This window comes from Cygnus atratus, chromosome 2 (genome assembly GCF_013377495.2).
Source record: "Cygnus atratus isolate AKBS03 ecotype Queensland, Australia chromosome 2, CAtr_DNAZoo_HiC_assembly, whole genome shotgun sequence".
Lineage (NCBI taxonomy): Eukaryota > Metazoa > Chordata > Aves > Anseriformes > Anatidae > Cygnus > Cygnus atratus.
Window position 1 is genome coordinate 1,083,740 of NC_066363.1, and position 23,207 is coordinate 1,106,946.

Sequence of the window (23,207 nt, forward strand, 5' to 3'; positions counted from 1 at the left end):
GTTTTTTTTTTTTCTTTTTAAAGTGTCTTAGCAGCATGGGAACCCCCCCCCCCAACCCCAGGAATTCACCCTCCAGTGAACCCGTCCACCGATGCCCGGATACAGAGGAAACAGACACCGAGACGTCACGGTTGCAGCCAGATATGCTCCTTAGGTATACCTGAAATATACACAGTACCCGAATATACAGACATCCACATTTACACCCAAAGTTAAAATCCCAAGCGGCGCTGGGAGGCGGGGATGGAGGAGAAGCAGGGGCTCGGATGGGGGAGCTGGGGGGACATCCCCGGGCTGGATGCGGGGCTCCGAGCCCCCCCCCCCCCCCCCCCAAAACCCCGGGCTCGGGCACAAGACAGACGTGAGCCCCCTTGGCTGCCACCGCTGGGATTAGTGTTGGGGGGGCTCCGTCCCGCCGCCCCCCTGGCTGCTATGGGGGAAATCCCAGGGGCTGGCAGGGACCCCCACCTGCAAACCACGGTGGGAAACGTTTGTTCCCGGGCAGGAGCAGGTTGGCAGCAGCAGCTCCCTTCGTCTGCAGCTGCTGGGGGGGGTGAAAGAAGCCCAGGAAGGGCCGGGGGTGGTGCTGCCCCCCCAGCAGGGGCAGGGATGTCGGGCAGCAGCTTCAGCCCCGCCGCGGTTTGGCTGCTGAATTTTCGTTCCCTCGCGTGGCTGCGTCGGCTGGGCAGCAAAGCACGTGGCAAGGACCTTTCCCAGCGTAGCAAAACAGAAAAAAAAAACCCCACGGACACCGATCCTGCAGGTGCTGGGGACGTGTGGCTTTCGGCTGGCCCCCTGCAGGGACGCTCGCTGCGCATTTCTCCGCGGGGGCTCGCAGCGCCCGTGCCGGGTGGAGCCGAGGAGCTCGCAGCCCTGCTGGGACAGCCGTCCCTCTCCTGAGGACAGCAGCAGCTCCCAGCCCACTTCCCCACGGCCGAATTTTGGCTGCCCCAGCACGGCGGTGGCTTCGCACAGCTGTGAGGACTGGAGATCCTGGTGGCACCGCACCAGCTGCCTCTTACGGACCCGCTTTGACAAGCCAAAGCTTGTGCTTTGCGACCGAACCACCTGCATCAATATTTAAGGGATATCTTTATAATTAACACCTTGGCTTCCTGCCGGTTTTGCAACCCTAAGACTGTTGCTTAGTGTCATTTTCGTTTGGCATTCCTCCTCCAAAGCTTGCTAAAGCTGGCGGCTGGTTTAACTGCCTTTTTCCTCTTCCTAGTTTCTCCATCGTGCGGCTCTTGTGGAGAAGTTTTCCCCATCGAGCTGAAGAAAGCCCTTGGAGCAGCGAGTGACCTCTTGTGCAAGAAGCACCTTAACACGCAGAGCCTGGATGTGCTCCTGAGGACCTGTGCTGGTGGGTTTGGTCTGTTTTGATAAGCTGGGTAAGGTCCAGCTGTGCCCAGCAGTAAGCTGACAACGCCAAACACCGCTGCTGATCAGACCCTGGGGACGTCAGGGCCGTTTCGGTGCTGGCAGAAGCGTGCGAGCATTCCCCCAGTCATCAAAGTGGCCGTTGCTGTGTCACAACTAGGACTGCTCCCCCCCAGCCCGCAACTTCGCTTCCCGAAGGCACAGGCCGACGTGGCTCAGTGCTATTTGTAAAACAAACGGCGAGAGGAGGAATTTGCTCAGCCACGCGGCCGTGCAGAGGCAAAAGCGCTGGAGAGGGTGGCGGGCAGCTCCTTTGCTCGCCCCAGCGCGTGCACAGAAGCACTCGCACCATATTTCCAAAAAAATAAAATAAAATAAAATAAAATTTGATCTTTCTGGAGCCTCAGTCCAAGAGCCGAGGGGGTAGGGATGGTTTTGTCAAGTTGTGTGTGTGTGTGTGTGTGTGTGAATGACACTTGAGCACCTGGAGACGCGCTTCTCTGGCTATCGCGTTGTGAACCGCTCTCTGAAGCTCTCCCCCGATTGTCGCTGAGAAGGCAGCCCCGAAACTTCCTCCTCCTCAGATGGTCAGGAGGGGTATGCAGCCCACGCCGACCCCTCCCTCGTGGCACACCATGGGAGCCATGAACGTCCAGCGGTTCGTCTCCGGGTCGTACATTTCCACCGAGCTGAGGTTGGACTGTCCGTCGTAGCCCCCCACGGCGTAGAGGCGGCCACAGTTCGCCACGAGGGAGACGCGGCTCCTGCGGGTGTTCATGGGGACGATCAGGTACCACTGGTCTGCCATGGAGCTGTACACCTCGGCGATGCTGAGGAAGCCCGAGCCGTCGTAGCCCCCGCAGACGAACATCTTGCTGCCCAGGGAGGCGGCGCCGTGGCGGCAGCGCTTGTTGAGCATGCTGGCGACGGGGTGCCAGGTGGCCGTGTGGTGGTTGTAGTACTCCACCTGCGGTCACAGACAAGGCACAGCGTTAAGGGACGGCCCCCGCGAGACGTCCAGCAACGTCCGGAGACCTCGGGCGGTTTTGTTGTGCAACCGCAAGCAGTCCGGGAAGCTCGTGTTTTGTTCCTTGATTTCACGCGTTCGGATTTTGTAACACCGTCAGACTTTTCTAATGAACTGGGCGCCGCCGGCCATTGCTGCAGAGACCACAGGAAACGCAGCTCTAAAACTCCCCCTGCCTCCCTCCCCTCTCGTCAGCTTCTGGGTTGTGTTTTAAAGAGGTTTCTGAGCCTCGGCACTGCCTCTTGCGGCCGTGGGACTCCCCACTCCCCCCTGGCAGGTTTCAGTGGCTGCAGTTCCCCACGTCGCACATCGACCCCTCCCGATGCAGTCTGAGCCTCCAGCTCCCTGTCCCGCACCCCACAGCGAAGGTTCGCGCCCTCCTTCTGTGCAGGGAACTCTTCCGCGTTTGGAAGAGCCTGGCACCTCCTCTGTGTGCCTGCCCTCAAAGCAAAACAAAAAAAAAAACCCTATAAAGCAGAAAACCAACATTTTGTATCCCTAATATTTCTGCAGAGACCATGAGATGGACCCCTTCTACAGGAACTCCAAACGCGTCCAGCTCAGGAACGAGCCCGGACAAGCAGACCCGTGATTGTTGGCTCTGGGGTACCTCCCGCTGCAGACAATAACCCACACCTGAGCAAGGTGGAAGTGGTTATTGCTGCTCCCTGCAAACCCCTTAATTGCAGCTTTCTTCCTGAGAGCAGCACATCAGCAGCAAATCCAATCCAGACGCTGCTCCCAGCTGAACGAGCCTTACCTGCCCCCCATTAAATCCTGCTTTAGGGAACGTGCAGAGAACAAGCACAGAACCGCTGGGACAGAGCACAGCTGGCCCTGCACCATCAGCTCCCCCTGCTGCGAAGCTCATTTCTAAGATAATCTCTTTCCGAAACCGAAGCCACCAAACAGGCGGAGGAAGCAGAGGCAAGTGCCTGGCATCTGGGTGTCCAGAGCTCAAGGGAACAGGGACACCGTGATAAAAGTAGTTAAAAAGTAAAGGAAGCAGGGAGACGACAAAATGCATGTACTTGATCCTTTTGGCCCTGGGGAACAAGAATAATAACACTTCAGTCCCATTCCCTGTGGTTACCTGGTTACCTTTCTTCCCGAGCTGGAAGAAAGGCCCTGGAAAGGACAGAATCTGATGGTGGGAATGCTCGAGGCACTCTGGGTGCGTGGGGAAAGGGCACGGAGCCTTCCCCACCTGAAGCTTCACCTCCCGGCTGCCTGCAGCAGGCTGACTTCGGCGCGAGGCCTTTGGGAAGCCGCGCCACGGCGACTTACGCTGTTGAAGATCTGCAGGCCGTCGTGCCCTCCCGACACGTAGATCCTGCCCTCGAAGACGGTGACTCCGGCGGCGCTGCGGTTGGAGCTCATGGGGGTCACCACCGTCCACCTTGGCGAGAGAGGGGAGAGGTGAGCAGGGGCTCCTGCGGGCACCGCGCACGCGCCGCCACCAGCCGCTCTGCGAATTATTGCAGCTCTATCAGATTTTCCGGGACCGGGTTTCAGTAACTTCTTCCACTGCCTGTTTTATTTAGATCTTTGGTTTCATTTCCCTGCATCAAGGCAAGCTCCTGCTGGGAGGGACACTGCACGGCTCTCAGGGTATAAACACCTTCTCACACACCTCACCGCGGGTTTTTGTTATCTCCCCGCGGTGCCACCGCACGGCACACCGCCGGCAGCAGCAGGAGGAGAAGCTGTAGGGCACAGAGGGCTCTTACTTGTTTGTTTCTGGAGAATAGGACTCCACGGAGTTGAGGGAGGAGTTCCCATCGTATCCGCCACAAACGTAGATCTGGCCATCCAGCACCACTGTTCCCATCGCGCTGCAAGAAGCAGAACCCCGTGAGGTGGCTTTACGTGGTGCTACGCGGCCTAAAACACAGCCTCAGAAACTCCTGGAGAAGCTTGGAAACAACACCAGAACCCCAGCGCTACAGCAAGAGCCAAGGGCGTTGTACAGTAGCAGATTTTCCTCTGCACGAGGGCATCCGACACCCATTTTGCTTGGCTTCGAGGCTGAGCAGCCCCATCGCGGAAGAGCGACTGCCTCTCACCGTGGGAAAAGCTCCCAGGAACCTCGCTGCTAGGGACGAAGCGAGTTTTCCTGCTACAGATTAAAAACCTGGGTGATCTCGCCGGATGGAAACGATTCCAGGAATTTAGACGAACTCTGCCTCTGAGCCAGCCCCAAAGCTCTGGACAAGAACCAGAAGGACCAGGGCTTATTCCTGTGCTCCCCTGAAGGAGTGCGCCACCAGCAGCTACAGGGATGCCGCGTGCCCACACTCAGCCTCTCGCAGCGCTCTCTTCCCAAGCAATAAACATCCCGGACCACAAAAACCCAACCGGGCAAACCATGATGGTAAATAAGTGCTGCAAAGCTTGCAGAGCGGCGAGCAATTTAGCAGCTCTCAGGGAGCAGCCACGAGCGGAAAGAAAACCACAGCAAACCCCACGAAAGCCAGGAGGATGTTCAGGCATGGCAGCAGCCACCGCGGGGAGGTGGGGAGGACGGGACGACCGCACAACTTAATGGGTGGGGGATCGAAATAACACGGGCTGCGCTCCCAGACCCAACCACGGAGCAATCCCGAGGCTGGTCAGGAGCTGTGTCAGACACAAACGCCTTCTGCTTAGCTGGGCGCGTCTCTCTGAGGACTGTAAAAATACTCCTCTCCTTCCAGCTGCGATCCTCCCGTGCTTTCTGCTAGGGGAAGAAGATGCAGCACTAGGCAGAGGTGGAAAACAGGTTCACCCTGACTCCTGGCAGCAAAGGAGGAATTCCCACACTGTGCTCACCAGCGCTTTACCCACCACCCAGAATCACAATCTGAAGAAAGGGGGCTCTGAGCTCTTCCTTTGGGACTCCAGCTGAGACCCTCACAGGCCTGACGAGCAGAACGTCACTGCTCTTTTAGTTTGATTTCACTCCCCTGTGCCACAAGAGCTAAGAGACCTCTGGAGATTACAGCTCAGTTACCGCTCCGCTGCTTTTAACCTACCGAGGTATTAACGGCTTTCCCTGTAAATCCGTGCTGTGCTGCACGGGTATAACTTTGCTGAGTTTTTAGAAAAGCTTATAAAGAGTTGCCGACAGTTTTCCCTTCTTACCAGAAAGCAGAGCCCAGATTCAGCACAAATGCCCCAGACATGGTTAGGGGACTCTCACCTGCTCCCATATTGCTCCTCTCCTCTACGTGTGGTTTTTTGCTGCTTCCCCACGCGGGGACCTCTCCCTCCGCACCCGCCAGCCTTCCTAAAACCCCTTTTTCACCCCTCCTGCTCCCCAGCTCCCCTTCCCACAGCACGTACCTTCGCTTGCTGTTCATGCTTTCCACTTTGGACCAGGAATCCATCTCCGGGTTGTAAACCTCCACCGTGCTCAGCCGCAGCTGCCCGTCGTACCCGCCGATGGCGTAGAGCAGCCCGTTCACCACGGCTACGCCCACCCGGCTCCGAGCCGTCGTCATCGGCTGGCACTTCTCCCAGCGGTTGGCAATGGGGTCAAAGACTTCCACCACGTTCAGCGAGTCGCCTGCGTAAAAATTTGCTACTCAAATTAAAAGGGGGAGACCCATCTCTCGGTCTCTGCTACACCGTCCCACAGCAGGGCTACAAACAGCTGCTGCTGCGACCCCACAGGAGGAGCTGACGCGAGGACTGTGCCTGCTGGTCTCTGGGAAAAGATCCAGGCTCGCACACTTCCTATTGCAGCCTCCCTGCTCCCCCAAAATCAAGCCAGAGGCATTTCCCAGCCCCATCTCTACTCGCTCACAAAGAGCCTGCTCTGAAAAATTTGTGTGAACTGCACCCTGCGATGCAAAGGGTTTGTAAGGGTTGAAACCCTTGCACGTACCTGGCACAATAAGGGCTGACAAGTCCTAGCCTGTGGAAGCGGGGCCTTTTATAGCCTGAAGGGGCAGCAGAGACCTACTCCATCACATCTGATGCTGCTTCTGCTTTCTGGGAGTATAGCTTCCCTGTACGTCGCCCGTGGTGTGAAGGCAGAACGGAAATCCCACAAGGCAGAGCCCAGCTCGGACCCACTGATCAGACCCTTCACCAGCGAGCTGTCCCTCGGCAGCTTTAAAATCCCACTGGAAGTTTCCCAGGTTAACCAGGTTATTTGTGATTCCGGCAGATTCTTTCATTAGCGTTTTCTGTCCTCTTTTTCATGCTTTGACTAGGGTCACGCAAGCACATTGTGTCTGCAGGTGTGATGCAGCAACCCTAACCAATTCAGCTTCAGACCTCCAGGTTCTACGTTGTTACAGGTGAGGATTCTCCGAGCTACGCAAGAACAGCTGTCCTGATACGCCTGATCTACACAGAATTTCTGGAGGGCAGACGTTAAACTAGGGGCACAGCCACCTTGAGCATTCCAGGCCAAAGCGGAGGAGTTCATAATCCCGTGGTCCTACCCAGCAAACCATACAGCTCTCCTCATCAGGGAGTGGATATGCAAGGTACCTGCTGAGTTAAGGCCTCCGACAGCATAAATCAGTCCCGCAATCGACGTACAGCACCGAGGACGGGTCTTGAACGCCGGGAGGTGCGGCCGGCGCTCTGGCATGAGGTGATAATCTTTTGCCTCGTCAACTAGATCCCTGAAATCCAAGAGAAATATTTAGTTTGGTTGGTGCTGGCTTCCCCTATGATGAAAGCCGGCTGAAGTTGGATGCAGATTTAGGCCACTGACTTTCCAGCTACCATTTGTACAGACAGAATGCCCTGCTGCCAGGTTAAAAACGGGGAGAGCTTTGCTATGAGCGGTGCACTGTCCACGGAGAGGAAGAATTTCCCTCGCCAGGCCTGCTACACCACGCTCCTGCTACCTTACCCCACGCCCAGGCCTCACCTGCACTTGTGGCAGCAGCGCACGAGGTCGTCCTGCTGCACGCGGTCAGCCAGGAACTGCGGCCGGCACAGGGGCAGGCGGATTTTGGCCAGGAGCTCGGGCAGGAAGGGCTCCCTCTGCTCCCGGTCGTAGCGGATCCAGGCTAAGGCGGCTTCAAACACCTGCCCAAACAGAGGCGGGGGAAGGTGGATTTTATTTTTTGCTTGGTTTTTGCTTTTTTCCCCCCGAGTTCCTGCTGCTGCCAGTTGTCATTTGCAGGAAGATGAGAGCTGGGAAGAGTTTTGTCAGAGGCAAAATGCAAAACGTTTTTTTTTTTTCAAGTGTTAAAAATCAGTAAACCTGTGAAGAAAGAAGAGAGCACGGTGCTGCTCTCTGAAAACCAGAAGGCAGTTTTGATGGGAAGGATCCGTTCTTAGCTAACCACGCGATGGATGCCTACAGCTGAGCTGGGTTCTCTCGGCTCCCTCTGTGGTCCCTGGAGAGACAGGCCTCTTCAAAGCACCGCTCATCTGCCCCGTTTCGGAGGTCTTTGGATGCAAGATGCATCGTGTCCTTGGCTTGAGATTACACAGGGAGCCTGGCTTCTCAGAGATGTACTCTTTGGCTCGGACTCTCACAGGTAAAGCCTGAGCTGGGCTGTCCTGCACCACTGCACTCACCTCCACGGGTACACCCCAGCCCTGCCACCACTGTCGGAGGCAGGGAGCCCACTGAGCGGTGTCCCCAGCTGCCCACTGGCCAGGCTCTCAGACCAACATCGCACATCACAGCCTCATTTCTGCTCACAGGTTCACCTCGTGGAGCTCACGAGCCCACAGCAGCCTCCCAGCAGCTGCAGGAGCACCGGTCACCGCGGTCACTGCCGCCGCCTGGCAGCTCAGCTGTCCTCTGAAGCAGACCACTGCACGCCACGTGCATGCACCCAACCCGGGGTGTCTCGTATTGCAACCCGGGGCCGTGGAGAAAAGCCCACCGCAGCTCAGAACAGAATTATCACGTCCTTCCCTCATGGTGCAGATCTGGAGCCGCCCACATCGCCTCTCCCGAGGCTTTCAGCACAGAAGTACTTCTTCCCCAGGATCACGGGGAGCTCATCTCCCTGCACGGAGACAGTGGTAGCACTGCTTTTCGTTAGTGGCCTCCTCAGAAAGGGCAGGACAGCTTTTCTGGCTCAAGGACAGGTTGTGCTTCTCCTGCAGACTGCCAGCCCAGCACTGACAGGTTCTTGAGGCTGCCGAAACGTCCTGAAGTGGCTCAGCCCTGCTTTCTGGTTGTTCTAGGAACATGCCTGTCTAAAGGCGCTTCTTGATGGCAAATCCATTTGTTATAAAATGCTGGGAGACAAAATTCCACCTCCAGAGCCTCCCGGACTGGAGCACGAGCTCCGCGAGGAAGCACTCCCTGCTGCTGCCCGCACCCTCAGCTGAAGAAGCAGGGCACGGCTGCAGGTCCTCAGGAGGGTCCACCTCCGTCACCAGTGAATCAAAACACCTCAGTGCAACGTTCTGCGAAATCCACGCTCCAAGAAACCCTAGCAGGCATTTCCCAGAGCAAAGAAACACTTCCAGCACGGACAAGAAGCAGGCTCTGACAGGCAGCACAGCTCTGCCTACCTCTCAGGGCTCCCGCACGTCAGGGCACCTTCCCAGCTTCGCTCCGCCCAGGCACGGGGTATTTATTATTCCATTCCTCTACCAAGCAACCAGAAACCCTCCAGGGAGGATAACTGGCCCTGCTGCCACCACACACGTACCTGCTCCTCAGACTTCACGTTGAGCTCATCCCTGGAAACAAGCTCCAGGACGTCTTCGAAGGGCAGCGCCAGGAACTCCTCGGACATGGACACCTCCACGAAGTGCTGATGGATGAAGCTGTTGGCGGCGTCGTAGAGCACCGCGCACATCATGGTCTCCGCAAACTGCCGCACGCCCAGGCAGTTCTTAGGGTGAAGCCTGGGAAAGGGAGGGGGGGAGAGGAGAGCAAAATTAAATTCAGTTGAACAGGAGGACGGATAGAATTGCAAAGGGGTTCAGCGAAGCAATGCAAGCATCAGGGGATACGCGGTGCTGTGCCCTCTGCCAAGGACAAGGGTTTAGAATTAAAGATTGCAGCTCATAATGAAGGCACCTACACGGGGATCTGGTGGTGAATCCACAGCAGAGCCAAAGGATGGAAACCACGACTTAAAATCTCCCCTGAGACCTGCCAGGGAGCCTCTGGGCAGCCTCTGCACTAATATGAGTTGCCAGGAAGTGTGAGGCTCGCAAAGCAATCCCTCTCTCCCACTTCTCTGGGCTCCTGGGCACCTGGCACCTTTGTAATTCCAGTGTTGGACAAAGCTGGATTCAAGTGCACAGCACAAATAACACAGAAAGCAGCACGTCTTTCCCGAGTACTACAGAACGGCACCTGTTACACCATCCCAGAGCCATTTCCTGACACAAGGAGGTTTTCTCAAAGCTGCTGCTGCTGCAGCTGAAGGCTGGGCGGCGAGAAGCACCGCTGCAGACCCCAGCTCTCCCCAGCGCAGCCACTGCAAGGAGCTGCTCGGTGCCACAAGCGAGCTGGAGGAGCCGACATCCTCCCCAGGCGCGTGCCCTACGCAAGCAGGCGTCTGACCTGGATGCTCCCGTCCGAGCAAGGAGCCCTGCCCAGCGTGGGCATGTCACCGTGCAAGACGAGCCAGCAGCCGCGGTGTTTTGTGGTGCTGATCGACAGGAGCTAAAATAAATGCTGCTCACGTGGGTAAAAACAGTTTGGCTCTGCTGTGACAGTGGTGGCCAGATGCAGGTGAGGATGCGGCATCGACGTACCCGACGCCCTGATTTAAATCCCTGCCCTACCAGGAGCAAGCAGCACAAAGAGCTGCGGGAAGGGGGGATTTTCATGCTGGGATGACCCTCAGGGCTCACACAGCGACTCTGAAAACCTTGTTCTTTGTACGCCCAGCAGCCAGAGAGGGCCCGGCTGTGATGGACCTGCCTGCAAACAAGTGCCTAAAAATACCCCCATCACATTTCCACGTAAGAAGGAGAGCTCCGTGCGTGCGCTCCAGCTCTGCAGGATGGTCAGAGCACACCAATTTTCGTGTTATCCATCAGAGTGACAGCCGTGCACTCGCAGCCAGGAGTTAACTTCGGGCACCCTGTGGCTCCTGGTAGATTTGGGATAACTGTGGCAGCCAAACCTCGGAGAAACCAACTCACCTTGTTTAGTCTAGGTATAAATATAACCGCCCACAGCTAGGAGGAACTCCTAAATCAACACAGCCCACCTCCTCCCAGCTTGGCGTCACACCCAGTACCCCAAATAAAATGTTTTTGCAGGAAAAATTAACACTCTGATCTTATATAACTTAATTTTAAACAACCTACAGAAACTCGGGATTCACATGGGACTGTAAATTGAAGCATTTTGTACATGGAGGAAATACATTTTTTTCTCCCCAAACCATAGATCTGGGATACCTCTGTTTGGAAGTAAAATAACAACTGGACAAGACGTTGCATTCATCTGATATTTGTGTTTAACGTCCCGCCACGGATACACAGAGCAGCTGCAGAGAGATCAGGCTGGGGAGCAAGGAAAGCATGTCAGGCTCCTGGCACTGCCTGAAGCCGCGTGCGGTATGTTTCCAAGGAATAACCCGGCTTTTTGCTGTCCAGATCATGCTGCTGGAATGATCTTGGAGGCAAACACCAGCTAGGGGACTGGAAAAACTGGAATCAAGTTCACTCTGCTTCCCACCCAATGTCCTGCCGAGTCTGTTTGTTCCTCCCCTTTGGTACAGGCAGCAGCAGGACGGGGAAGTGCTGCGAGGATGGGTTTGTCAGAGGCAGAAACACACTGCTGCGCCAGGCAGCTGGCTAGGGTCTGAATTTTTGGGTAGACCTCTGTGGTGCCAGGAATTGGACTCTATGATCCTTGCGGGTCCCTTCCAACTCGGGATATTCGACGACTCTAACTCTGAAAAGGGAAATGTTCAGCCCGTTTTGCTCTAGGCATTAATTCCCACGGCTGGCCAAAGCCTTATGCTGGCCCCAGCACCTTGCAAGCCACACAGCTTTTACACGCACGAGGAATGCCGAGCCTCAGGAGGTTCAGAGCTTTTATCGTGCTGCCTCCTCCAGGGCAGACGCAGGCGATTAAAACCCTTCTGCTGCAGAGGGTGAGCAGTGAGCACACCGAAACGTGCCCCTTACCTCTCCCTGAGGAAGGTGCAGCAAGCGTCCTTGATGTTCTGCAGCTGGAGGAAGCTCGCCCCCATCAGCAGCGACTGGACGTTCTGCTGGTCTATGGCCAGGTGACCGTTGTAGGCAAAGTTGATCAGAGCCTCGAGCGCGCTGAACAAAGGGGGAAAAAAAAGGCAAAAAATGGACTTCAAGCCAATTCTATCCGCCTAGCACAGGACACGACTAACAGAGAAATCCCTCCTGGTGCAACTCACGGAGAGGGCAGGCTTCCAGCCTTGCACGCATAATGCTGAGCCCTGCAGAGCACTCACTGTCCGTCTGGCCAAACCCGCGGAGGTGCCCGGGAAGTTACCTGGGGTCCATCCCTTGCATGACGATCTCATCCTGCTTGCACTCCATCATGTCGTTGGTGAACATGGCATGGAAGTACGGGATAGAAGCTGCCAGCACGATCCGGTGAGCGCTGAACTTATGGTCCCCGACCTAAAGGAGACAAAAAAAAAAAAAAAAAAAAAGGGAAGGAGAAGATCAGCACCATCCACCACCGACCGAACGGTCCGGATCAATCACGGTAGCACAGCTCTGCCCGTCCAGCAGTAACCGAGGGCTGAAAGACAATTTCCAGGTCTTTCACGGACAATTTTTCAAGGCGAGACAGCTGACGGTGTCTTTTAAACTCAGACTTTTGAATCCGGTTTTCCAGCCTCCTTTTAAGCTCACAGATTCACAGAATCATCTAGGTTGGAAGAGACCTCCAAGACCACCAAGTCCAACCTCTGCACGGGGCTTTGCTCTGATTGCTCCTCTCTGTTGGTTCAGTTTTTTCTTTTCCCCTCTAATTTCCAGGCTAACCTGACTCATACGAGTTTATACCTGAGCTTGTACAGAACTGCCCTTTTCTCCCGCTTCAGCAGTTCTCAGTTTTCCCACTTTCAGGAGTTTTCCTTTTGAGCTTTGTTTTGCTGGGACAAACAAGCTGGCACAGCAGGTCCTCTGCTCTCCGGGCCATCCAAGCAGCCCTTCTCTTCTCTGCAAAAAGCTTCATTGCCCTTTCATGTCTAGGCAGCACATTAGCAAAAATCTTGCTCGTTTGGGGTTTTACGGTTACCTTGAGAACCGTGCCCTGCCTCCGCCTTTAAGCCCAGAGCTACCACGCTCAGTAAATGTGACTTGCTGGGAGTTTAGAAAGCAAAATTCCTGGCATTTAAACAAAGAAAGTAAGAGGAATTGAGCACTATATAAAAAAATACGTGAACAAGAGGTGGGATTTTTTTTTTTCCACTTTAAACAAAAGCATACTTCCCTGCCACAAATGTTGGTAGCGTGTTTCTGGAAACCAGCCTGGCCTCCCAGCTCCTGGCTGCATTTGTGCCTGTGACTTGAAGCCTTTCAGGTGCGAGGCGAGGCTGCTCTGCCCGAGCTTCCCCATTTAACAGAGCCCCGAGCTGCTCCCACGGCTTGCTGCAATAGAGGGGCTGCTTTTGGAGAGCCTTGCCCTGTCCTGGCCGCCCTAGGTGCATTTATACCCCTGCAATGCAGGATGCCACGGTGCCTGTACTATCGGGTATAAACCCTGCTGTCCTGCATTTTGGGGAGTTCACAACACCCAGAGTAAAAGCAGCAGGCAAAATGCTATGTACTACTACAGCTCATGGAAAAGAAGTCACATATGTATTTGTAAGGTGATTTGACGGCTTACAATGGATAAAGGCCAGTACCAATCTCTTCTACTAACCCCAAAATTGTGTAAAACGTCTCAAAACCTCCAAGGCTTGAAGAGAGTCGTGCCATGAATGGCAGCACAGAGGACACAGCTAGAAAATCCCTTCCCCTTCTCTCCCTGTTCCTTCTCCATTCTCTGGTCCCTCCTCTGCTAACCTGGCCACAGAAGTACAGAGTTAAGACCTGCAAATAACGAGAGCAGCCGATGTGACGTGCTGCGAAAGACTGCAGACGGTCAGAAGCGTGCTGGGGTCCTGCCTGGGGACAGAGGACAGACTAGGTGGCCTCCTGGGGTCCTTTCCAGGGTGTGACGGTTCCGTGCTCACTTTCACAGTTTCACTGCCCTCTTCCTGCTGGAGACACAGAAGCAAAGCTACGAGCAGGGCAGAGCACAACGCACACCACAGCCACTGCTAAAAGCATCGCTGCTTCAGCATCCTCCTTGCGTCTCATCCCAGGGGGGTGTAGGAGCTCCTCCTCGGGTCTCTGGCTGGCAGAAGGTTTTCCTCCACAGGTTTTCCTAGGCACAGCCACAGGCTGGGTGACGCGGGTGAGGGGCTGGCTGCTCCGCTGCCCACCTCCTCACCTGCGGGTCCCAAACGCCCGACCTGCTGGATAAAGCCAGAGGAATAACCACCCAAGACATGTTTCTTTCACGTGGTTTTTGCTGAAAACATTTGGAACTAAGGCAAAAGACTAAGGTGCTGGGAGTCACTGAGCACGGAGCAGGATGAGAGCCCACCGGGGAGCGCCCAGCTCCGATTGTGAGCATCTGTGTGAGCAGGCACAGGACGGATATCCCAAAGCACAGGAAAACTCCGTTTCTGCTGCTCATATGTGCCCAGCTCAAAACATTAAAGAACGAGCTGTCTTATCTCTAAAGTTTTGGAAGATGTCGTGGTGCCTGGCAAGAAGTCAGCCCAACAGCTACGTTACTTTGGTTTAACAGATAAGTACAAGACGCGTTTCAGTGAGCGCTCCCATCCAGGCAGTGCGGAATGTGGTTGAGCAACCACTGAAGTGGGCAAGAAAAGCACGACTGAATTTTGCTTCCACCCAAACACAATTTGCCAAAAATCACAGCTTTTCAAATGTCATTTCACCTTTTTTTTTAAAAAAATAACAACTAGGATTAAAGTTGACTAGACACGTATTAAATGACACGAATATACCCGCTTCAAATGTGAGCTGCTATCCCCTAGATATAACCGGAGTTATAACCAAACTTAACCTTATAACCAAAGTTAACACCAGCTACAACAGCATGGTTAAATTTATTCAAAACAAGCCTACCGTGCTAGCCAACGAGGAGAAAAGCCCTCTTTGGAAAAGCCCTGCTTTGGAAAATAACCATAAAGCACAAAAGCGATACAGGCTCGCAGTTTATTTTTAAGATAGATCTGTGCCTTGGACGGTCACCTCAGCCACGGTGCAAGCCCGCAGTTTGACAAGACACCCCATGCTGTCACCCTGAAGGACCGTGGCATGCAGGCAATCACTGGAACATCTCAACTGAACCAGACAAACACCATAGGCACCCGGCTGCCCTCATTCTTACAAGTCCATCGCTGTGGCTCCAGACCTCTGCGTCCTGCTGGCAGCACAAGCCTTTATTTGCCTTGCCTCTCTGATGGACATACGTCAAATTCTGTCTCCACTGCCTGCACCTCTCCCTTGGAAAGGCAGAAAGGCCACACACGAGAGGTGCTTCGTGCTCCAGCCCCAATTACACGGGACATGACCGCTGTCCAAGCGTCTGCATGGAGCTGTGCTTCCCGACCACCTCACGGTGCTCCGTCCCCGAGGGCAGCACGGCTTCAGGGATGGATGTCCCTGGTTCCCCCAAACGGCCTCGCTGTAAATAACACACCCAGTTATTACAAAAGCAATCGTCTGCAGCCATCCAGCAGGATTCCAGCTGGGTTAATGAGGCTGTATAACGAGGCTGTATCATCAGGGGGAAGGAACACCTTGTGCGGGCAGCACCACCCTCCCACTTGGCAGCTCCGAGGGCCAGGCGTGCTCCCCACGTTGTTCCACCCTTCTTCAAGGGAAGGATTTCACCTTGGGGAATGCTGCGTTCAGCAGGGTAACCGGGGACGGTCCTGCACAACAAGGCAGGGTTCGAAGTAATCAGTGTGTTTTAATTAATTGTGTGTTTTAATTGCGGCAGGAGGGACCTGGGCTCCCCACGCAGGGCTAGGCCTCGCGCAGGCCCCGGCCCCGACGCTTCCCACATGCTGCCCCTGCCTGACCTCGCAGATGGAGGAAATAAAACCGAAAGGAGCTGCGTGAAAAAGGGAATGGTTTTCTGCTGTCCTAGCAGGGGAAAGGGGAGGATGGGAGCGGCCCCTGCCCGCAGCTGGAGCCACGGGGCTGCATCAGCAAACTGCTGGGCCAGCTCCGCGCTGCCACCGCCACCAGCTGAGAGGCGGCTGTTCCCCGGTGCCGGACAAGACAAAACCTCCAGTTCTGTTCATTTTATTTATTTTTTTTAACTTGCTCACGTAATGATAGAGGGCCCTGAGGGAGATTTATAAATTGGGACCTCTGCTCTAGAAGCCAGCATTACGTCCGTACCGTCGCCGCTTAATGACGAGTCCCGAAGGAAGAGCTAAATTTCTCGCTGCAGGCCAGCGGCGATACCTGTTTTTCCTGCCCAAGATGAGAAATACTTGTGAGGACGAGCAGACAGCGCACATCCCCTCAATTCAGCCTCGCATCTTATGATTCAAAAAATGCTCCTCGTCTCCGGAGCCAAACGATCTCCCTCCCTCCTGAGGGAACCATCGTCTCTGGGGCCACGCTGCAGTCACATACATCTGACACTACAGCTCCACCACACCACCGACGGGTTTCCATTTGCCCCAAATCCATCACAGGCCTGCCCGCTAGTTCCAGAAGTACCGGCAGAACATTAAAAAAAAAAAAAAAGTAGAAAAGCTTTGTCGGGTTGAGTAACCCCGTTTTTGCCCTCCAAGCCATCGCGCAGCCGGCAGGGACGGGCTGTTCAGTTCCTGTTTTGATTTTACCGAGCAGCTCTCACTCGGCAGCGTGGTGTTGGGAACCGACTGCCCTTTCCGTGTTCAGCAGCTGTCTCAAAGGAACGCTTTTCCTTTTAGTTCTGCGTTTCTACACAGCTGCATTTGCTCCAAGCGAGCGAGCCGGTGTCTCCTGCAGCAGCAGCCCCCTCCTGGTTAAAGGGTCTCATCGCCTACCTAATAATGTCACAGGGCGAGCTGCTGAGAAACTTCCGTAAGCTGGGATGCCTTTCAGGGTCCAGCCTCTCTCACATCATGTGCACCGAGACCAGAATCTCGGCTGGGAATGTCAGCCTTCAGCTGAAGCCCTCAGTTGCCCTAACAGACTGTTTCGTGGCTGTGAGGTTACCGAAATCAGGCTCTCCTGTTGGGTTAAACACAGATCAATACATTTATCTATCACTCCTCGAGCCTGGAGCTGGAGACCATCTCCAGGCACCAAGGAAATTGCTCAGACGCAATCGCATCCACATCACAGAGCCAGGATGAGCATAACTGTTAGAACTCTGTTTACACGAGTGTCAAAAAGAGAAATACTCCAGGAGCTCCACGTTAGCAGGGTCGCTGGGAAGAGGCTGGAGGGCAGCTCCTTCAGGCAGCACTCCCAGCCCCTCTGCAGCCTGAGCAAAACAACGTGCCGGCCCGAAGACTTCCACCTTTAAGCGAGGATGCTCTATCTTACAACGTGAGAGCCGAGGCCTTTCTTTAAGGCACAAGAACCTATCTACCAGAGGCAGGAGCAGAACCGCTGCTTGCAGAGCATCTTTTCCAACCATGAACATGACAGAATTCCCTTTCTCTGATTAATAGGATGCATGCTCTCCCTTACACTCCCACATCCCCCAAACCTGAGCAAGTTCCAGGGCACACTGAAGCTCTCTCCATAGCAAACTGGTGTAGGTGGAATAAAGGCATCTATTGTTTTCACGGCATTACGCCGCAGAGCTGAGAAGTCTCTCGAGCTCTCTGCTGCAAAGATTTTTTTTTAAGAAATGTACATCTTTCCTGACACGGCGTGACTTCGGCATTCCAGCCAGAGAGAGGCCAGAGTGGAAATCCAAGGCATCGTGGCAAAATTTTGCTAGGGAGATGGTACCAGAAGAGTTCAGTTTGAGAGATGTTGTACCAGAACGCAGGCATTTGAGTACATACCCTTCCTCCCCAGTCCCCCTTTCCCCCTGAGGGCTGGGCAGGACACGGAAAAGGTTAGGTCAGACTTGGCACGTGCAGAACCAGGAGATCGATCCCATTAAGCCACGGGTCCTGGTCCTGACTGGCTCGAGTCCTGCTGACACAATGGTGACGAACCCAAGAGCAGCACGGTGAGCGCCTGGGCACCTGGGGCACGGCGCCAGGCCCGCCACCAGCTCCAGCTCCCCGTCACCCACCTGCCCCTGAAGCCGAAGCCTGAGCACGGCTTCCTCTCCTCGGCCACCAGCCTGCGTGATTTGCCTTCGACCGGCTGACAGAGAGGAGACCAGACTGACAGAGGGCCGGCGGACGCCAAGCAGAGCACGGTTTTCTGCTAAGGAAAGCAAATGAAAGCTGTGCGAGTGAGTCTGGAAGTCAGAGAGCAGGCTCGAGGAACCAAGGAAAAGGCTCTGCGCAGAAACGCGCGGTTTCTGCGAACGCTTCAGGTTTAACGTCTGTGAAGCTCTAAAAATACTCGTCTTCATATAAGGGAAGAGCAGCGAGAGCGGCTGAGACTTGGGGACAGAGGTGAGAAAACAGCTCCAGCTGTAATCCAAAGCAGCTCGTTCCTTCCGTACAAGATTTAAATAAGGTCCTTAGCATAAAGGTCTCGAGTACATACGAGATTATCTGATTTTTAAATCTGCCAGCTGCTCTAACGAAACGACAGCCTCTCCCACCGCCCTCGTCGCGCTCGGGGATCTCGCAAACATGCCCTCACATCTGCGGAGCAGCCAGGGACGGGCTTTTCAAGGACTCTGCTGAAGCCGCAGGGGCAGCCGAAGCCGCCTGGAATTCCACTTCTCTGCCACGGCAGGACCAAGGGAGGCTCCTCCGCCTCTGCTCTGCTTGGCAGCAGCTCTCCCGTGCATCTGCCGGAGTCTGGAGGCTTTCAAGCGAACAGCCTGCTTTGGAAAACTTGATCAGAACAGTCTCTTTGCAGGCAGAAAAGCCAACAGGACCCTCAGCTGTCAGGCCGATTCGGCTCGTGTATGAAGCAAATAATAACCCCCCTCCGCAGCTTGAAAGCCCTTCAACTTGCCAGGCTTGCGTTATTTTTTGAGGCCTTTCTAATTAGTCACCGAGTTAATCGTGGCATTCGAGCTGCTCCAAGGGAGCGTTCTCAGCTCCGTGCTGGCTCCCAGGAGCTACAAGGACTTGTGCTCCCCCCGAATTTCTCCATGAGGAAACACTACGAGCGCTGCTTCCCTCTTCCACAAAGCGTGGAAAGCAGAGGAGCGGCCTCCGGAAAACGAAGCTGTCCAAGCAGCTTTCGCCTCGCGAGGATTTGTGTACTCAAAACCGGTGTTCGGGAAGCGCACAAACACCGAGGAGCTTCTTTCAGGCAACAGAACTGCAAATCCCTGCAAAATAAGGGGAAAGGTCCTGCTGCATATTTGTTAGGTGCAGGAAACTGAAGCCATGAGAGCCTAAATCCTTAATAGGGAGCTCTTCTGATGCAGCTAGCTTAGTAAAAAGCTAATTATTTCTACCAATACGGTACAAATCAGCGGCAGTGCTGCTAGCAGAGACGGCTGAACGCTCACAGCTCCAAGCCTCGCGTTTTAGAGGGAAGGCGATGCAACGTGTGAAACGCCTTGGGAAGAAGGAGCTCCAGGGAGAGCCCAAGCGCTGCCTGGAAGCAGCACTGCAGGCTGAAAATAACCCAGAGATCTGCTAGGGAACTGCTTTAAATTCAGCTCCGGGGGGAAAAGAGGTGTCCCTCCTGCGTGTGCGATGAGCGGTCTGTGCTTGGCGCATCCCTGCCACCAATGCAGCCACCAGCAGCTTCGTGGCGATGTATCGGACAAGAGAGGAACCCAAATCCCACTCACACAGCGGATTTTCAGCAATATTGCCCTGGCTGAGTTAAACCAGCGAACGGTTGTGCGTGTTTGTTATTTTTAAAGCAGCCAAGGCCACGCCGAGACAGTCCTGAAAGAGGAGAGCAACAGCAGAAACCCGGCCTGAGTAAGGAAAATCCGAAGGGAAAGTAAGAGAAACCACAGAGAAAGGTGTGCTTCCTTTCCTCCCCTCCTCCCCGCAGCTCACTCGCATTCGTGTCCACCAAACCGCCCTAAGATTACTCTTTCTGTAAACGCCTCGACAGCTCCAGAGAGCTGCCAAAGGGAGGCTGGAAGGGCAGCTGCTCGCGATGGCAGCTTTTCGGGAGCAGCCCTGACCGCGGCTATTTAGGAGACGGGCACAGAAGGGGGCTTCTCAAACGTGTCGCCCCAAACCACCCGCGCACGAAGGCGCTGTGGCTCCGGGCGGCTCTGCAAAGCCCCAGGGGAGAGGCACGGCTCAGTTACTGCCCGGCGAGACTTGGCCTCCACGTGGGCAACCGGGAGCAGCGCCGACGGATTTCCCTGAGCTGAGCCCGAATAAACAAGGGATGGACAGCGCCGGGCACATCAGCGCTTTCCCGGCTCGTAATCGCCTCGGCCCCGCGCCGCCACGTGCTGCCGAGGGGCAACGTGAGCGGCAGCAGCGTGGGGTCTGAGAAGGGGGGAGGGATCCCAGCCCCTGCTGGACGAATTTACAAGAGGAATAATTAAAAGAAGCCGGAGTACCAACGCTGCCTCGTAATTTTAAGCCTGTTTGCAGAGCAAACGCTTGTGTGGGCTGGGGGAATCGTTCACAGCCATCGACCCCAGCACCGGCGCTGGCAAAGAGGGCCCCAAAAACTCCCAGCGGCGCTCCAGCACCCTCCAGGTATGGGTTTTTAGCGCTTCTTCGTCCTTCCCTACCTCGGCGTTGAGCAAGGAGCGCGGCAGCACCGTCCCTGCGAGAGGCGAGTCCCCGTGCGGCTCGCTGGATCCACGGCTTCCTCCTCCAGCAAGGGCAGGGAGCAGCACGTTTCACGTCAGCGGGGTCCAGAGCTGCTGCAAAGAAACCTCCTGGGTCGGGCTCAGAAGAACCGCTTGGACACCGCAGCAGCGCCTCCCGAGCAGGCGGGGGAAGCCGCCTCGTACCCAGCGGTGGGAGGGGAGGCTCGGCTCCCAGGCGGAATTAATTCGATTGCCGTGGCGCGCGCCGGCCAGCGCCCAGAAATCAGATTTCCAGAGGCAGAGGATGCTCTGACGTGAGGGCTCGATGCGGCGAGAGGAGACAAACCAGTGGGGGGTTTTGGGGGGGGCTGTGGCGTACGAGGAACGCGAGGCCGCTGGTTTGAGCCAACGAGGGAACACAGTGCTGGCCCCCTGTCACATTGATCCCTCCTGGGTATAATCACAAATTACCCAGGCAGCAGAGAAAGCTAAGCCTCGCTTTAAGGAAAACAGACCAGTTTTAGAATAGATTTTAAACCTTTGTAGAGCCGAAAGGCTCCGCACCCTCCCAGAGAGGGAGGAACAAAATATAATAGGAGGGGGAGAGCAAGCGGGGCCAAGGCAGTGCCTCCGTCCGTAACGCTGCCCAGCACGTCCTGGCAGCTGCTCTGGGGGTCGCTTTCAGCCCTCCAGGTTATAAACGACGAAGTAAGACAAGTCAGACGAAAAAAAAAAGCACCTTCGAATGGTAAATCTGCAGGAAGGGGAGATCCCGGAGCGTTTTGCAGACCAACGGCGGGCTGCACCCGCCGCGGTTACCGGCGCGAGCTGCCGCGTTTTGCCACGATTTGGGACAAAGACCAGCAAACGGACGATCCCGGGGAGCGCTTCGCCCAGGGACTGCTTTGCAGAGGCAGGGACGAAGCCGCCCCGCGTGGCCCCAGGTGCTGAGATCCTGGCACAGCCCTCGCCGGGCGCTTCTTTGGGAGTGGGTGAAACGTTTCGAGCCGAGTCGGCTGGGCACCACCTTCCTGAGTAATTCCACGGCGGGGCGGACGCCGCGGTGGCTCCGGCAGCCACGCAGGGCACAGGATGTCCCGAGCTGGAAGGGATCCACCAGGATCACCCCGACCCCGGCCCCTGTGTCCGAGGGCGTTGCCCAAATGTTTCTGGAGCTCCGGCAGCTCGGGGCCGTGCCCCCGTCCCCGGGCAGCCTGTCCCAGTGCCCGACCACCTCTGGGTGCAGAACCTTCCCCTAACCCCCAGCCTGACCCTCCCCTGTCCCAGCTCCGGGCCGGTCCCTCGGGTCCTGGCGCTGTCCCCAGGGAAAAGCACCGACCCCAATCCCTCGAGGGTCGAGGAGCACACCTCAGCCCATCGGCCCACGGCCTCTTGTACCGAGCGCACCCCTAAAACCGGCCCCAGTGATGTGGGGGGGCTGGGGTGCCCCCTTCCCTCGGCTCCCCCCTTCCCCCTGCAAAAGGGGCCGGGGGGGGGGGGGGGGCCTGAGCTCCCCAAAAGGAATTGGGGGGGGGGGGGGGGGGAATGATCCCATGGTGCCAACATAGCTGGGGGGGTTCAGCTCTCCCCTTCCACCCACCAAAAGAATTGGTGGGGGCTCCTCAGCTCCTCCTTTCTCCCCACCAAAGGTGCCCGGGGGCTCCTCAGGGTCCCTCCCAGCCCCCAGGGACCCCTCAGGTTCCCCCCCCCCCCCGCCTCACTGACTTCTCAGAGCCCCCCCAAAGCCCCAAAGACCCCTGGAGCCTCCCCTCTACAACCCCAAATACCCCTCAGAGCCCCTCCCCAGCCCCAAAGACCCCTCAGGACCCCCTCCTGCAGCCCTGAGGACCCCCCAGGACCCTCCCTACAACCCTACGGACCCCTCAGAGCCCCCTCTCGAGCCCCAAGGACCCCTCACCCCCCCCCAGCCCCTCGGATCCTTCTCCCAACCCCAAATACCCCTCAGAGCCCCCCCCCCCAACCCCAAATACCCCTCAGAGCCCCCCCCCAACCCCAGGGACCCCTCTGGGTCCCCCCACAACCCCAGGGACCCCCCAGGGCCCCTCTTGGAGCCCCCAGAACCCCTCAGATCCACTCAGACTCCCCCCCAGGACCCCTCAGATCGCCCCAGGACCCTCTCAGGACCCCCCAGGACTCCTCAGATCCCCTCAGATCCCCTCCAGGACCCCTCAGATCCCCTCAGACCCCCCCCCCCAGGACCCCTCAGATCGCCCCAGGACCCTCTCAGGACCCCCCAGGACTCCTCAGATCCCCTCAGACCCCACCCCCAGGACCCCTCAGATCATCCCAGGGCCCTCTCAGGACCCCCCAGGACTCCTCAGATCCCCTCAGATCCCCTCCAGGACCCCTCAGATCCCCTCAGACCCCCCCCCCCAGGACACCTCAGATCGCCCCAGGACCCTCTCAGGACCCCCCAGAACCCCTCAGACTCCCCCCCAAGACCCCTCAGATCGCCCCAGGACCCTCTCAGGACCCCCCAGGACTCCTCAGATCCCCTCAGATCCCCTCCAGGACCCCTCAGATCCCCTCAGACCCCACCCCCAGGACCCCTCAGATCATCCCAGGACCCTCTCAGGACCCCCCAGGACTCCTCAGATCCCCTCCAGGACCCCTCAGATCCCCTCAGACCCCCCCCCCCAGGACCCCTCAGATCGCCCCAAGACCCTCTCAGGACCCCCCAGGACCCCCCCAGGACACCTCAGGACCCCCCCCCCCCCCAAGCACCTTGAGGGTCACGTCGCACAGCTTGCCCTGCCGCCGGATCTCGCCCATGACGCCGTAGCCGCGGCTGGGCAGGTCGCCCACCGAGAAATGCACCAGGTCCTCGGCGTCCAGCTCGGCCTCGGCCGCCTCCAGCATCCTCCCGCTTTCACCGGCGCCGGTTCCCCGCTTACCCGGCCGCCGCCGCCCCGCGCCGCGCTTCGCCTCCCCCGCGCCTTGTCCCCTCCCGGCCGCCGTAGGCCGCCCGCCCGCCGCCCGCCTTCCGCCCTC

General features: G+C 56.6%; 1 protein-coding gene across 4 annotated transcripts; it reads right to left on the reverse strand.

Moving 5' to 3' along the window:
* Window positions 1–19: 19 nt before the first annotated feature.
* On the reverse strand, window positions 20–23,173 carry KLHL18 (kelch like family member 18). Of its 4 annotated transcripts, none has more exons than XR_007707901.1 (11): window positions 22,941–23,154; window positions 11,823–11,953; window positions 11,480–11,620; window positions 9,031–9,229; window positions 7,278–7,438; window positions 6,890–7,026; window positions 5,732–5,954; window positions 4,138–4,242; window positions 3,695–3,806; window positions 469–2,347; window positions 20–160 (listed from the first exon to the last, which is right to left on the reverse strand). XR_007707901.1 is itself a non-coding variant. In XM_035554444.2 (10 exons), the coding sequence occupies exons 1-10, from the start codon at window positions 23,073–23,075 to the stop codon at window positions 1,961–1,963; spliced, it is 1,731 nt and encodes a 576-aa protein (XP_035410337.1). In that variant the 5' UTR covers window positions 23,076–23,173; the 3' UTR covers window positions 20–1,960. The 4 variants fall into 4 exon arrangements, 2 of the variants coding, with proteins under 2 accessions (XP_035410337.1, XP_035410336.1); XR_007707900.1 differs by having other exon boundaries at window positions 5,732–5,969; XM_035554444.2 differs by having other exon boundaries at window positions 20–2,347; window positions 22,941–23,173.
* Between the last annotated feature and the right edge of the window lie 34 nt (window positions 23,174–23,207).

Bases quoted from the DNA above. Each gene is read 5' to 3' on its own strand.
- KLHL18 (XM_035554443.2), bottom strand. From the start codon at position 23,075: ATGCTGGAGGCGGCCGAGGCCGAGCTGGACGCCGAGGACCTGGTGCAT. The intron at 7,439-9,030 runs GTACGTGTGTGG...CTGTTTGGGCAG, and splicing joins ACGTGAAGTCTGAGGAGCAG to GTGTTTGAAGCCGCCTTAGC. The intron at 4,243-5,731 runs GTACGTGCTGTG...TGCTTCTTGCAG, and splicing joins AGCATGAACAGCAAGCGAAG to CGCGATGGGAACAGTGGTGC.